We start from the raw sequence: 15,681 nt of genomic DNA on the forward strand, positions 1-15,681 counted from the left end.
CGCAGCCCCCCCCCCCCCAGCTGTCCCGGAGCCCTCTCCTTCCCCAGCCCGTGGGGGCAGGGCTCTTGGTCCAGGTTCCCGGGCGCGGGAGTTTCTCACACCTGATACTGACTCGGGGGCTTCTCTTCCCACCTCGACTCTCTCTCTGGCAGGGAGGGATGGGAGCCGGCCGGTCCGCTCCCGGTTCCTGGGGGGAGGGGGGATCTCGGGCCGAGGACAGTCCCGACGTCCTTTGGGGTGCTCCCCCCCACTCCCAGGAAAGGCTGGGATTTCTCTGGCCCCAGCACTGCAAAGGCTCCCCTGCCCCGCAGCCAGGCCCGCTGCCCCGATGCCCGCGGGAGGGAGCGCTGGGCGTCCTCGGAGCTCCGGCTGGAGAGCTCAGATCTGGGAGCCGCGACCCGGGCACACGAGCCGGCTCTGGGGCCCATCGCCCACCTGGGCGGTCGCGGCAAAGTCATTGTCCTCTCCGGGCCTCAGCCTCCCCATCTGTAAGATGGGGTGTCAGAGCAAACACCACCAGCCCCAAAGGCCTGAGGGGCCACAGAACGGTACCGCACCCCCCCCCTCCCCCCCCCCCCCGCGGCTGCCGGACAGAGGAGACTCCTATAGACGAGGCTTTCAGACAATCTTCCTTTAATACAAAGTTGATATATCTACATACACAGTGGCAGGAAAACCACTTACAATTTCGGTTTGAAATAACAGTGGGAAACGGACAGCGTCTCTGCTCTCGTACAAAGAGAAAAAACGGGTCTGGGGGCGCCGGCCCCTCCGCGTTCCCCCGGCCTCCCCCGGGCCGGGGCCTGGCTGCGGGGGAGGGAGCAAGAGTTCACGCGGCCTTGGGGGGGCGGGTCCAGTCCCTCCCTGGTGAGCCCAGGAGGCGGGGCGCGCGTACATTTGTGTGTACACGTGTGTGTGTGTGTAGGTTTGCTGTGCATGTCCGTGTGTGAGTTTCTGTGTGTGGGCGCACGCCCCTCCCCGAAGGGCCCACCGTCCCCAGGCCGAGCAGAGCGGGCAGAGGGGGCCGCCGCCCCTCGGGGGCAGGGACCGTGTTCCTTTCGCCTCTGCACTTTGGCAACGGTCGCGCCCGCGGCCCCTCCCCCCATGGCCGGCGGGCGCTCGGGGCACCCGCCCGGGGTTTCCGGGGTGGGAGGCGCCTGGTCCCGCGGGGAGTTGGGAGGGGGAGGGGCCTGTGGCCGGCCTCCCCCGGCCCCCCCACTGGGAACCACGCCTGATATGTCTGAGATTGAATTTAAAAACAAAGCAAGGACAGTTCATTCTTACATGAGCGGTCGAACCTTCCAATGGTAGAAAAGCATATGTAGAAGTAGCAATTCGCACGTAATCTTGTATATGATCACAGCCAGTACACAGAACGTTTCTACCGTGAAAAAATAGACTGTCTTTGAACGTAATATGAATAAGCAAATTTTCTCTTAAATTCATTGACTCATATTGTCAGTTTTTTTTAAAAAAGGAAAAAATACACTATTTAAAAAAAAAACGGTAATGTCACTGGTTACAGTTACATCGATACTTTGAAGAAAGCCGCTCACAGCGCAGGGCTGAGGCTCCGCTCTTTCCGGTGCTCCGGCGGCTGGGAGGAGGTGGGCCGCGTTCCGAGGCCTCCTGGCTGCCCCGAGGGGGCACAGAGCGGCGGCGTGGGGGGGGGGGGCTGCGCAAGCCTCGGGGCTCAGACCAAAGCTGGCTAAGACACGGCCCGCCCCCGCCGTTTCCTCGCCTGCTAAGGGGGTCGGTCCCAAGGTTCCTTCTGGTCCGCAGCCGTGAGCTTGTGGCCAGCTCTCCCCAGCCCGCAGTGGGGGCAGGGAGGAGAGGGTTTGCCCGAGGTGGGGAGGGATGGGCCTGACGAGCCTGGCCCCCCATCACCCTCCCCAAAATCCAACAAGCAGGAAAGCCAGTTGCTGAGCTGCACCGTCCCCCTTTGTCTTTCTCTCCATCTTTGCAGAAATAACATTTTTTGGAATCAAAAAAGAAATAAGGAATGTTCCAAGTATTCAAAAGGTGATCTGGCCCCAGTGCGCTGGAGTGCTCGGCCCCCCCAGCTGGGTCCTGGTTGGGGGGACCCCGGGCAGCCTTCCCTCCTCATTCTGGGCAGAGACCGTCCGGTGACTCTCCGTCCCTCCCCCAGTGCCGGGCACTGGAGGCGTGTCCTCGATGGTCATTGGCTCAGGGCTGCGGCTGGGGGCTCTGGGAGCTCTGGGAGCGTGGATGAGGGGGGTGGGGGCGAGGAGGGGCGGCTTCCCCTAAAAATGGCCAACCAGATTAACAAAGAAACCAAACTCGTAAGGATGGGACCCAAGCGACTATGCCCCTCCCCAGAGGGGGGCTGGGGAGGGGCAAGGTGCCCTGGGGGCCAGAGCCAACTTGAGGTATCGAGTCCCCTGCCAGACCAGCCCTGGCTCGCGCTCCTAGAGTTCATGCCGGGGCGGGCCCGGCCCACCCCTCCCCCTCGCTCCTGCCAGGGCGTCCAAATAAAAGGTACTTGTTGGGTTCGGTTTGTGGTGATAGGTCCGAGGCCCCTTCCCCTGGGAGGAAGGAGGAGCGTCTGTGATGTCAGGGGTCCGTGGAGCCGGCAGGGGGAGGGATGGCTTTTTATGTTGCATAGTGGTCGAAGCTTCCAAGGTACTCGAGGGCAGCCTGGTAGCAGAACTGGTACTCGTCCTAAAGCATGGGAGAGAGGGTCAGCGGCGGTCACTCGGCCCTCCCCCCACCCCAGGGACCCAGAGGAAAGGCGTGCTGCTCTGGGAAGAAGGAGTCTGGGGGCCTAGGTGTGAATCCCGACCCTATGGGTGCTGGTCTCACATCTCCCTGGGATAACCTTACAGCGGAGGTAACTGAAGCTCCAGGGAGTTCCTGGCAGAACACTGGGCAGGGGGGATGAGGGAGGGCACACAGGCGGCATGGGGGGCGCAGGGGGGTAGGTGGGTGAGATGAGACAGAGGCAGCCACAGAACAGCAGCAGATGGGGAAAAGGGCCACGTCCCCCTGAAACATAGGGTCCAGCAGCAGATGGCCAACTGGCCGGGAAACCCGTGCTACCATTTGGGCCATATCAGAAAGTTATTTAACTTGCGCCTGCCTTAGGCTTCTCACGGTTGCCCTCAGCTCCCAGCGCCCACCTAGGGGAGGTCACAAGCCCTCGAGATCGGGCCAGGCATGCGGTAGGCTCCTTCCATGCCCAGCACAACCCCCCCCCCAGGCCAAAGACGGCTGAGCTGCCCGGACCTCCGGTGGCCCTCACCTCCGTCTGCACCATGGCCGGCCGCTGTGTCCGCAGCATCTTCACTGTCTGGAAGATGTCCACCACTCCCTCGTAGCGCATCCTCTCCAGTACGATGCTGAGCGTGATAAAGACCCCAGTCCTGCCCACGCCAGCGCTGCAGATCAGGGGAGAAGAGCATGGGGTCATAGGGGGAAGGGCCCTCTCCGTCCCCCTGGGGTCACCTGGAGACCTCAAGGGACCACACCAGCATCCTGCAGGGGGCAAAGGTGCTCCCACCACAGACAACCCAGGGGTGCTCGCCACGCTCCCAGCAGGAATAAATGCTAGGTTTCCAGTATAGGTTAATGAAAGATGGATGAGGGCTAATTTTTACCATTCAAGTTCAAGGCCCCGGCTGTTATCCAATACCTCCCCCTTGCTGGGCCTGGAGTGGGAGGGGGTGACTCGGAGGCAGGTCTTTGGTGACTGGAATCTGGCCTTGGGGAGGTTACCGCGAGCCCCCAGACAGCCTTGTTCCCTCCCCCCAAGTTCTGAGGCCACTTGGGGCCTTCCCAAACCCCAATAGGGGCCCTTCCACCCCAGCAGCAGGAGGAGGGAGAATGTGATCATAGACCAGGAGAAAGACAGGGAGAATGGAAGGGAAAGACTCAGGCCTGAGGAGGAAGGGGAAGGGAGAGGACCCAACAAACCTATTATTATTAAGCACCGAAGGTGTACAGAACCCCGTCTAGTCCAACACCAAGTGAGGACATTAGGGAGGAGGTGTCGGGGTACCGATGGAGGGAATGGGATTGGGGAGGGGGAAGGGGGAAAGCTCAGTCTGCTCTTGGGGAACAAAGGCCAGTTTGCCTGGGCTGCAGAGCAGCTTTACAGGGAAAGGAGTCACAGGAAATAAGGTCTGGGGAAGCCATGGATGGCCTGGAATAGGAAAGGGAGCCTGCTTTTTGTGGCTAAGCCACAAGCATCCCTGAAGGGTTTTGACTGGCAAGTCTGGCAGGGGGCAAAGGAGCAAACGAGTGGAGGTGGGAACATATCATCCAGGAGAATGGAGTCAGAAAGGGGGATGAACAAAATGCCCTAGACTGGGGACCATGCAGATATATCAGTGGGAGCGGGGAAGAGGAGTGGGGCACAGGCAGAACCAACAGGACTGTGCAAACAGCGCAGGAGGACCCCCAAACCCTCCCTGCTGCCCCTGCAGGGGAGAGCCCTAACCCAGACGGGGGCAAAGAGGAGGGAGAGAGTGCAGGGGAATCTGGGGGGGGGGGCTTTCCCCTGGAGCATGAGAAGCTCTTTGTTGGGAGGGACAGCTCTGTGTCAGCTGCAACATTCCCAGTGCTCCTCAGGGAGTAGATCTGGGGGTTGGGAAAGGCACCAAGAGCTTTGAGGCAGTGGTTCCTACGGACCCACACCCAGCGAAGGAAGGCTGGACCCAGGCCCTTTTCACCTCCAATTAGGACACATCCGCCCGCAACAAGGGCCCGGGAGAGACAGGTGGACTCACTGATCCCCGAGCCCCAGCCAGTCCCCATCAGCTCCCACCCGCAAAGTCCCGGGCTCCCGTGCCCCGGGCAGAAGCACCCCCGGCTCTCCCCACGCTCCTGAGCTCACACTGACAACAACTGGTCTCAGAGAAGAGCCCTGGGCCTGTCCTAACCAAATCCCATGCTGAGAACAAGCCAGATGCTGCCCAGGATGTGAGGTCACCCCTTCCAAAAGCTACTCTGGGGGCAGCTCGGGGGCGCAGTGGAGAGAGCACAGCCCTGAAGTCAGGAGGACCCGAGTTCAAATCCTGCCTGAGACACTTACTTCCTAGCTGTGGGACCCTGGGCAAGTCACTTAACCCCAATTGTCTGGGGGGGAAACTATTCTGAGAAAAGAAAACCAACTCATTTATCTGACTGTGTTCTGATAAATCTTTAACATTATGGTAACAAAACATGTCCTCATACTGAATAAAGGGTTTGTTTTTAAGTGAAGAACAGTCTATTTCATCCCTCACACGAGTATGTTCGAGATACTCCAGAATTTGCTCCTTTCCCACAGGGGTCTGGGAAGGTTTCCGGAAAGCTGAGGGACAAAGTGCCCCAGGGAGGGCTGGAGAGATGGGGCGCAGTCCCGAGCACTGCCTCTGTCCAGCCCGCTCAGCCCAGAGCCTGGGGGCGTCGGCTCGGCACGACCCCTACCTGCAGTGCACAGAGATGGGCCCGTCCTGGCCAAACTGCTCCTTGGTTTTGTGCACTTGGCCGATGAAGTCGATGAAGCCCTCGCCCGACTTTGGCACGCCTTGCTCTGGCCAGTCTGTGAACTGGAACTGGCGGACGGTCCGGGACTGACCATCCTGGGGAGAAGGGAAGGTCCAGTGGTCAGTGCCAGGCCGGAGAGGGCTCTCTCTCTCACAGGTTAGCAAAGGAAGGGCCTGCCCACGCAGGGCTCACACTGGGGGAGGGGAGGCACAACTTGATCCAGGCTAGGGGGGAGTGACTGCAGGCTGGCTGGCCAAGCAGTATGGGAGGTGCTGGCCTTCGGGGGAAGGGCGCAGACCCACTGGACAAAGAAGAGGTAGCTTCCGGGATGAGGCAGAGGAGGGGGCTCCGTTGGGGGCTACCCATGGCAACAGGCAGTGATGGTGGCAGAGGAGGGGGCAGGGAGAGGGAGGGGACAGTCCCATACCCCCTCCAGCGCCAAACCACTTCCACCTCCTCCATTACCACCACCATTCACCATCCACTGCTCTTGGCCAGACGGGACCCCTGCCCTGAGACTGCCCTGAGCCTGGGCTCTGAGAGAGGGGCTTTCATGGCGCTCTGTCTTCTACCAACCCACCCCGTTCTCCAACTCGGAGCTGTTTTCAGCCATTAGAAGGTAAGCTCAGGACAGCTAGGGGGCGCAGTGGGTAGAGCACCAGCCTTGAATTAAGGAGGACCCGAGTTCACATCAGGTCTCAGACACTAAACACTTCCTAGCTGTGTGACCCTGAGCAAGTCACTTAACCCCAGCCTCAGGGAAAAACAAAACAAAAACAAACAAACAAACAAACAAACAAACAAACAAAAAAAGAAGGTAAGCTCCCTGGGGGCAGGGATCGCCTTGCCTCCTTTTGTGCCTGCAGTGCCTGGCATACAGTGGGTGCTTAATAAATGCTCTTTCATCCATTCTAGCCCATCATGCCTTCATCCACCATGAGCAGACTGGACTGGGGGCCCCACCCCTCTCTAAGCCGGCCCACTTTCCAGGGACCGCTGCAGTCCTGACCCTTCTCCCGGGGTGGACTGGCCCAGGCCGCCTTCCTCATGTCTGCTATTGGGCTCTTGGCCACTAGGTGGCAGGGCAGGCAGGTTCACAGCCCTGGAGTCGGCAAGTTCAAATCTGGCCTCAGAGCCTTTGCACGTCTCTGTCACACAGTAAGTGGTACATAAATGCTTTTCTTCTTCCTCCTTTGCTTTGTTCCCCAACTACAACTTGTAGGACCTCATTCTTAGAGCTAAAAGGGACCACGGTGATTTCCTAGTCCACTTCTCCCCCATTTTGCAGATGAGGAAAACAGGGCTCAGAAAGGGGAGCTGAGGCAGGAAGCAGCAGGGAGGGCCTCTGGCTTCCAGGCCTCCATCTGTCTGTGGCCTCCCTCCTCCGTGGCCTCCCCTTCCCACCAGCCGGAGATGGGCTCCCTCCTGGTTTCTCTGGGCCCGGCCTCAGGCTCCAGGGGCCCTTTGGGAGGCCAGACCTCACCTGGGCTAGGGGAGGGGGAGAGCTGCCCCCCAGAGCCTGGGTATTGAGCACTGCACCCCACCAGCCCCCCCCCCGCCAGGCCCGGCTGTGCACTCACCCGGGCATCAGTGACCTTGAACTCGCGCAGGATGTACTGGGGCATGTTGTACTCGGCCATGGGGTCCACCACGAAGTACTGGTAGCGAGCCGACCGCTCTGCCGGCCAGTACTGGTGACACTTCTCCTGGTGCAAGGAGAGCGGGCCGTCTGTCAGGCGGGGAGTGTTTGGGGGGGAGGGGCCTGGGGGGAGCCCCTGCCCCCTTGGGGCCCCCTTGTCCCCACTCCCTGAGGCTGGGGCCTGACTCTACTCCAGGCCGTGCTAATGGACTGAGTGGCCCCAGGGCAGCCGCCCTCCTCACCCCAACTTGGGTCTGCAGCCTCCCTGGGCTCTTGCCCCTTCAGGAGTCCTGGGGCGGGTGCTGCCGGAGGCACGCCTTATGGAGGCTCCCCAAGTCTCAGAGGAACCCCTTTTTGTCGGGGGGATGGCTGTTGGCAAGGCTAAGGGGGGGGCAGCCAGACCCACTCACCCGGCCCATCTCGCGCAGCTTGGTGAGCATCACCACAATGGTGGAGTTGTTCTCCCACAGCATCCGCCAGAAGTCCTCGGTGGTCTCTGCCAGCGGCCCCTGTGTGGCGATGTAGGCCTTCTGCTGCCTGTGAGCGAGAGAGAGTCACGGGGGGCGCCGGGAGGTTTACTGCGACACCAACCCTGAGCCCGGCTCCCTCCTTGGACAGACGGAGCCAAGCGGTGGGGCTCGGGGGCACGGGGCCTGCAGGGCAGGGGGATGGGAACCCAGCGGGGGGCAGGGGGGCGGCGCGGGCAGGGACCCCCACGCACCGGTAGCCGTCTATGAAGCTGGCGTTGATGTAGTCCGAGCCCTCCACACCGCGGATGGGCTGCAGGCAGACGCGCGTGCTCTCGTAGGGCATGATGTTCACCAAGCGGTTCTTGAACTTGTTGCAGGGAAGGTTGGCACTGATGAAGCGGGAGGTGTGGGCCTTGGAGTTGGCGAGCCTCTGGGAGTGGGCAGAGAGGGGGGGCGCCGTTAGCCCCAGTGCGCCCCTTTTCTTCCCCTGCAGGGGTGCCCGGCCCCGGCCCCACCGCTCACCTTGAACTCCAGCTCCATGCCCGTGACGTGCTCGCCCGTCTCCACCTGGGCCAGCTTCTGGATGTAAGAATAGAGGTTGCGGGCGGGCACCTCTGTGTTGCCACAGGCAACGGCCTCCAGAAGGGCGTCGTGGATAAAGCTGTACTGGTCCTCGGTCTGGACCATGTAGTTTCGCTGCGAGCGCATGAGGGTCACGTGCCCGTAGATGTCCACGGTCTTCTCGGGCTTGATGCGCTCCAGCATGGCGTCTATCACGATGAAGCAGCCCGTCCGGCCCACGCCCGCACTGTGGGGGGAGAGCACACGGAGGGCTGGGCCCAGTGGCTCTGAGCCCAGCTGAGGCCGTGCTCCTTCAGGAAGGAGGGGGGGCATGCTGGGGGGGCTGACGCCCCGAGCCCTGCTGGTCTCTTGGGTGGCGCCCTATCTCAGGGTTGGAGGCCGAGGGAAAAGTGAACCCAGAGGGGGCAGGGCCCCACAGTGCCTCAGCAGCCGGTCCTGACAATGCCCATTAAGCCCAGGTCGGCAGGGCCGGTGCCGGGACTGCGGAGGCTGGGAGAGCGCCGTACCTGCAGTGCACCACGATGGGGCCCGCGTCTGGAGGGTTGCAGGTCTTCACCCTTCTCAAGAAAGCCAGGAAGGGCGTCGGGTACTCAGGGACGCCGTGATCTGGCCACGCCGTGAACTGGAACTGGCGCACTTCCCGCTTCTCGCTGGAGCCGTTCTGGGGGGACAAGGGGCAGGCTGGTGGGCGGGTGGCCCCTGGACCGTTCCCTTTCCTAACGCCCTTGTATAGTGTAGGAGGCTCTGGCCCTCACTGCCCTGTCTGATACCTCAGCATCTTCCTGTGCCCCGAGAGAAAGTCCCAGCCACTCCATCTCTTCCTGGCCTGAGCCCCCCATCCCCCATCCCCCATCCTTCCTGTCCTCGGTGCCCCTGTGGTGAAGCTACAGAACCTTCAGAATCCCCTCCTCCCCAAGCTGCACAGGGGGGCCGAGCTCTCCCTCCCCGGTGTTCCCCACAAACCCCAGCAGGAACCTGCACTCAGGGACATGGGACCGCAAGGGGGGAAGTGCCGGGCCGAGGGGGCCTGGAGCCCTGAGAGGGACCGGGGCCCTGTGGAACCTGGAGGCTCCCAAGTCCGAGGCTCCCTCCGACTCCTCCGAGTCCCGTCTCCCAAGGCCGCCCTCCCCGGCCCCAGAATCCTGGGCCTGGCTCGCTCCTCCAGGAGGGAGGCGGTACCTTGTGCAGGGAGAAGGTCCGGACGCAGAATGTGGCCAGCTCGATTGTGTCCAGCAGGGTGACTTGTATCACCCCGTAGGTCTCGGTGCCCCGGCCAGGCCAGTACTGGTCACATTTAATCTGGGGTAGGGAGAGGGAGGGAAGGCCAGGATCAGCCTCAGGCTAAGTGGCTGTGGCCCCTCCCTCCACAGGAACCCGCCCCAGGGAGTCCAGGCCTGGCTGGGACTGGGCCTTCCCCCCCACCCCTCCCAGGTCGGCCCAAGTGGGCCTGAGCAGCAACGGCGCTGACCCTGCCAGAGGCCCTCCAGGCTGCAGAAGCTCTCCACCAGCCCCCCCCCCCCCCCAGTTTCTGGGAGGAGACCATGAGGAAACAGATTCCCGGGTGAACATCCCAGGGCTGGCAGGCACGGAGCAGCAGGACTTGAATCCAGGTCTCTACAACCCGTAAACTTCCCACATATGCCTGCTTCCATCTGCTTCCTGCCATCAGATGGCCCTTCTTGCCCCTCTTTTTATGTATTATACACCTCCCTGCTGTGCCTGTCCTGCTCAATGGGTGTGGGGATGATGGCGGTAGGCAGGAAGTAAAGCCCCCTGAGGGCAGCACAGTCTCCCTTCTGGCCTCTCCCCCCACAAGGGCAGCGCTGGGCCGGCTGCTGGGCTGAGTGAGGGGAGTTGGGCTCGTGGTTCTGGCTGGGGGGAGGGGGCAGAGGACAAGAGCCCTGCCCTCGCTGCCCGGCCTCCTTACCCGTGACTTCTCCTCCAGCTTGGTCATCATGACCACGGTGGCGGAGCGCTGCTCCCACACCATGCGCCAGAAGTCACCGAAGGTCTCGGGCAGCGGCCCCTGCGTGGCGATGTACGCGTTTTGCTTTCGGTAGCCATCTATGTAGTTGGCATTGATGTAATCGCTGCCCACGATGCCTGCATTGGAGAGATGGAAGGCGCTCTGAGGGGCAGCAAGGCCCACCTTCAGGCAGGGGGACTCCCTCGGGGACAGAGGCACACAGGCCCTCCTCTGGGGCCGATGGTGACCCCTGGGCTGAGGTTCAGGCCACCCTTCAGCAGGACAAAGCTAGGGCTGCCCCTGGGGAGTACAGAGCCTGGGATGACCCTTGGCTCTCAAGGCAGCCCTCTCCCCACATGTACCCAGGACCTCGAGAAGAAGTATGCAGAGGGAGAGAATGGGGGGGGGGGGCGGCAGGACAACTCCTGCTTGGTGACTTTTGGGGTGGTCCTTATTCTTGTGAGTGATGGATGGGGGGATTTCTCTCTCTCTGGGGCACCACCTCCTGAAGCCTTGCCCAGCTACAGAAAAACAAGGAAGGTCCTGGGCATGGTCCATCCCTCAGGGATGATTTCAGGGAGATGGCAGGCGGGGACTGAAGCATTTCTCCTCTTGCCTCCCAACAGTGGGGCCTGCTACGCTGCCTCTTTTCCCTCTTAGCCCCCTCTCCCTCTTCCCTCTTCAGACTCCAGAAAAAGCAGGCAGGCCTTCCCTCTCCTGGTCCACCTTTTACTGGTCCCAGCCAGCCCCAGGGCTCTCTCCATTCTCTGGGCTTCTCTGCCCCTGACTCTCCCTGTCATCGGGGGTGAGCACAGGCCCACACCCAGCAGACTTCCCAGCCTGAATCACTCCTCCTCCTCTTGCAGGAAGGGCCTGAGTGTTCCAGCCATCTTGTCACTGCCCGGGCAAGCTCGAGACTGGGCTCACGGGGGCACTGGCCGGCTCTTAGGGCCTGGTAAATAAATGCTCAGTTAAGATAGCTGAGCTCCTGGGAGCTCTGCGGTGGTAGTTCTGCCCGCAAGACTCACCCGGGAAGAGCCACAGAATCATGGACCTGGGACAGAGTGTCTAGCCCAGCCGTACCTGAGCAGACGCCCTCATCCAGGCTCTGCTTGAAGACTCCCAGTGACAAGGTGCCCACTACCTCTTAACGTAGCCCATTCGACTACGGTTAGGGTGGGGCACAAAAGGCCTAGAAACCAGACTACTTCTACCACCTGGGAAGCTGCTTTCCCTCTCCTGCCCATCTTTCTTTTTATTATGGGAATTCTGGTTTGTGGAGAGTTGATTAAACCTCACCCTCCCAGCTCTCGCTGGAGCAGTTCTATGATTGAGGCCTGATTTTACACTATGGTGAAAAGAGTCCATTGGGGGTGGGGTCCAGATCCGATTCGGCCTGTACTGAGGGACAGGCCTTTTCTCTCTTGGCCTCAGCTTTCCTACCTGAGAAATAGGGGTGCTAATCCCTGCCCAGTGTGCCTCCTGGGACAGCTCGGAGGGCCTCTTACCTTCCATGGGGAGAAGAATGACCCGCGAGTGGTCGTAGGCTATGACATTGGCGTAACGATTCTTCGGTTTATTCACCTCCAAGTTAGAATGTTCCCATGTGAACTGCTGTCCAGGGTCAATAGACTGCAGGACAAGAAAAAGACAGAGGGAGAAAGGGAGATCCAGAAGAATGAGGGAGAAGGGAGAGATGGGAAAGAGGAGGAGAGGAGAGAGACAGAGGTGGAGGAGAAAAAGAGATCCAGAAGAGTGGGGAAGGAAAGAGAGATGGGTAAAAAGAGGAGAGGAGGAGAATGGGGAGAGAAACAGAAGGGACAAAATAAAAAGAGGCAAAAGAGGAGGAAAAAAGGGTAAAGAATAAGGGAAATGAGTGAAAGAGGGATAAAGAGAAGAAAAAATGAGGGGAGAAGAAAAGAAGAGGAGACAAGAGAGACAGGAAGAGGAAAGGAAGGAAGACAAAAGGAGCAAAAGGGAAGAGAAAGAAAGAGAGGTAAAGAAGGAAGACAGATTGGATAGAGCAAAGAAAAAGGAAGATGAGAAGAGTGTCAAACACAAAGGCTGTCAGGGCCACTACTGGTGGTCAGCCTTGGGGGGTGTCAGGAGAAAGGAGTCAAAGGGTGGTCCTTGTTCTACCCACCTGTGCCATATGAGAATCAGATGAGAGGACTGAAATAGCTTGGCTAGACTTAGCTGTCCCAAGCCCTTCATTTAACAAACAAGGATCCCTTAGGGATTAGCAGAGGCCATGTGGCCAGTCAATGAGAGATTTGGGTTTCAGCCCCAAGTAAGGGCACTTCCCATTGTCCTACACTGCCAGGACTCAGGCCCCTGCCTCTGCTGTGCCCTTTACTCCAGGCACAACACAGAGCCCAGCTGAGGTGACTCCCTCTGGAGAGGTTCCCCCAACTGCCCCCTGTGCTCTCTGCACTCAGCTGGGCTCTGGCACTGCTCTGGCCTGCTTTATTCTAAGACCATCTCCAATGGCCTCCTTTTACAGTCAGTTTAAGTTACACGCTCAGCCTTGTGCGAGCAGGAGAGCAGAGACCCAGCACCTTCTCCAAATCCCATGCTCTCCCCACCAAGCTAGGCTGGCTCAGTGAGGACCCCCTGAGGGTGGGGGTGGGGGGGCACTTACCTCATACTCCTGAGATAACTTCAGGTTGTCGTTGGCTTTGAGGTGCTCGGTGTGCTCAGCCATCTCGGTGATAGGGATTGGAGGGTGGCTAAGCATACCTGGGGGGAGAGCAGACCCGCCAGGTGGCGGCGGGGAAGGAGCGTGGTCACGGCCTGTGGGGGGGCCGGGGCAGCCCCCAGCCCGGCCCAAGGGATGTATGAAGTGGGGACAATGAGGGGTGAGGGGAGGCTCTACAATGTAAGTTCTGCAATGTAAGGCGGCGGTTAGAAGAGAAAAGGCAGGCAGGGCTCGAAATTCATGTCCTGGGAGGGGAAGGTTGGGGGAAGAAAGGTGATCTCCTCTGCCCACCAGGGCCCCAGAGTAGGGGTGATCAGGAGGAGGCATGGAGGGAAGAGAGAGTTGACGGTGCTTGGTTCCTAAGAGCTTCTAGACCAAGTGAACTGGGGGGGGTGTGAAGGAGCTGGCCCCCACATACACAACGGCTGCAGAGGGGAGGGAGGTCTGGGAGTACACAGATGGAGATGGACATGCAGCTGGGTGAGGTGGGAGGTCTCTGGGGACGCTGGTTCTATCATCCTCAGGGTCCTCCCTGCCTGGCCCAGGGACTTGGGCTGGCAGGCCCCTCGAAAAGTCCATCCACCAGGTAGATGGGGAGTGTCAGAAGATCCATTCTAGTTTTGTCCCCTCCCTCAGGGCCTAGGTAACCACAGCTGGAGCCAGCAGTGAACAGCTTTCATGGGATATGTTTGGTTCTTACAAAACTCTGGCCAGGCTTGCAAGGACTGGAGAATATGTACCTTTAAGAGTTCCTTGTCAGCTTGAACTTGGGAAGGCTAAAACTCGAGCTTCCACCTCACAGACGTTTGGGAAAGGTCCCTTGGGTTTAGCCATGTTGTAGGACCAATTCCTCCTCTAGTTAGTTCACTCAGTGCTGCTGCCTGATTCTAATCTGAGCCTTATAGCCCTGACCCTGGCTGGCTGCTTCGATAATTCTGGAGCTTCCCTTGGGAGTGTGTGGATGACTCAGTATAATTCCTCCCCTTTCTCTGCTGGTGGGCCCAGAACCTGTTCTGAGCATCTTGGGGATGCATTACTGTGCTTGTAGCCTCCTCCCCTAGGGTCTTGCAGGATGCCCTGTCTGTTCTCTGGACCATGGCTCACTCCCACCACTTTCAGGGCCTACCAGGGGTGGGGCAGGGGATGAGGATGACTGCTGAAAATTTCGAGCCCAAGAATGTGTCATGGTGAAGCAAGAGGTGGTGGGAGCGTGATCAGCTGAACAGAGTGGGGCAAAGCAAGCGCTGCTCCCTAGTTTTACAGTGCACACCCTTCCTTCTCCCCTTCACTCTTGCCCTTAGGGGACAATGAGGCAGACAGTGAGGTGGGGTGGGCATGGACATATAACCAAAGCCCTTCTCATCAACCTGGGGTCTCCCAAAGGGGAACAAAGACTCCCTAGAGAAGGAGACAGGAGAGCCTTGGATGGATCTAGCTCTGTCCCTGCTTTGTTGTGTGACCTTGGATCTTTGGGCCTCAGTTTCCTCACCTGTAAAATGGAAATAATACCACTCTCTAGTGAGAATAAGCTGAAGAGATGGAAAGATGCTTTGGAAAGGTTAACATATATTAATGTAAGGGCATAGTGCTACTCATCACCTACCACCCCCCACTCCTCCCATTACTCAAGTGGCTACAAGTACACAGGCTGCCCCTCTCCACCTCCAACCCTTACTGAGGTCACAGCATCGTATAACTTATAGCTGGAAAGGCCTCTTAGGGATGGATAATCTAGTCCAGATGAAGAAACTGAGGTTGAGAGAGAAGGGAAGCGACACAGATAGGAGGAAAACAAGATGCTAGGTGGTGAGCATATTCTCTACGAGGGACAGATGGAGGTTTGGCTGCACCCAGGGATCTTGGAAGACAAGATAAAGAAGGACTTGTCTTCAAGCTCCTGGGGCCCCGTGAGGGACTCCAAGGCATTAAGGATTGAGGTAGGCTGTCAACCTCTGCTTTAAAAGATTCATTCCCCTCCTCCCCTCTGTGGCTCAATTCCTGTTTTTGGAAGCTTAATCTAATTTGTTGGAAACATCGATCCACTTGGGGGAAGATCAATTCCTATTTTAGGACGATACTTCCTTCTCTTTTGACCATTGATCTCTATTTTCCTGAAGAGCCATCGTTAGGGGGAAAGACAGATCCCTCTTTGGGGAGAAGGCACTCTGTTCGGGGGAGAGACAGAGGTGGTTCTAGGAAGGCAAAGCATGTGTGTGTAAGACATGGTTAGTGCCCTCACTCCTGACCAGGGAAGGCAGTTACCCTACTCCCTCACTTAAGAGGTGGCCAGCAGAGGTTCCCATATCAGCCTGATTGTGGAGAGGGAGAGGACTGGTGGCTTCAGGAACAGGAGTCAGTAAAGGGAGGCACTGTACTGCACTGGCACAAGCAAGCACAAGGCCTGGAGTCAAGGAGAAGAGCCTAGCCTGGGATTCTAGCTCAGCTAGCTGTGTGAGCACGGGTGAGCCAGTGCCCTCTTTGCACCTCACTACCTGACCTGTAAAGTAGAGACTCTGATTCTTGCCCAAGTTCAAGCCAGGCCAGGCCATTTTACAGATGGGGACCCTCAGAGTCCAGGGGTTGTGACTTCTCTGTCCAAGGTCACCCAGGAAAGAAGTGGGAGAGCTTCATCATACTTGGGCCCCCCAGGGGCTCAGCTTTCTCCCAGAGTGAATGCCTGCTACACCAATGCTGAGCCTGTCCCTTTAACCAGTGATTTCACAAAATGTGGTGGGTAGAAGAAAATGAATCCCTGGGTAGGAAAAAGCCTCTGCAAGCTTAGCTGGGTAGTCTGGTCCATGCTGGCTCATGCATGGAACAGAGTACAGAGTGGGAG

The 15,681-nt window shown here is 59.0% G+C and overlaps 1 protein-coding gene across 1 annotated transcript in view; it reads right to left on the bottom strand.

Annotated features, from left to right (window-relative positions):
• Positions 1–616: 616 nt before the first annotated feature.
• The window catches only part of PTPRS (protein tyrosine phosphatase receptor type S), a 108,823-nt gene continuing 93,758 nt past the window's right edge, over positions 617–15,681 (bottom strand). The window contains exons 23-34 of the mRNA XM_074274560.1: positions 12,789–12,886; positions 11,656–11,779; positions 10,109–10,284; positions 9,361–9,480; positions 8,688–8,842; positions 8,122–8,407; positions 7,851–8,029; positions 7,540–7,666; positions 7,071–7,196; positions 5,431–5,585; positions 3,263–3,398; positions 617–2,682 (exon numbers count right to left, since the gene is read on the bottom strand). Coding sequence (XP_074130661.1) covers positions 2,614–2,682; positions 3,263–3,398; positions 5,431–5,585; positions 7,071–7,196; positions 7,540–7,666; positions 7,851–8,029; positions 8,122–8,407; positions 8,688–8,842; positions 9,361–9,480; positions 10,109–10,284; positions 11,656–11,779; positions 12,789–12,886 — 1,751 coding nt within the window. The 3' untranslated portion in view covers positions 617–2,613. The remainder of the gene's footprint in view (positions 2,683–3,262; positions 3,399–5,430; positions 5,586–7,070; positions 7,197–7,539; positions 7,667–7,850; positions 8,030–8,121; positions 8,408–8,687; positions 8,843–9,360; positions 9,481–10,108; positions 10,285–11,655; positions 11,780–12,788; positions 12,887–15,681) is intronic.

This window comes from Sminthopsis crassicaudata, chromosome 1 (assembly GCF_048593235.1).
Source record: "Sminthopsis crassicaudata isolate SCR6 chromosome 1, ASM4859323v1, whole genome shotgun sequence".
NCBI lineage: Eukaryota > Metazoa > Chordata > Mammalia > Dasyuromorphia > Dasyuridae > Sminthopsis > Sminthopsis crassicaudata.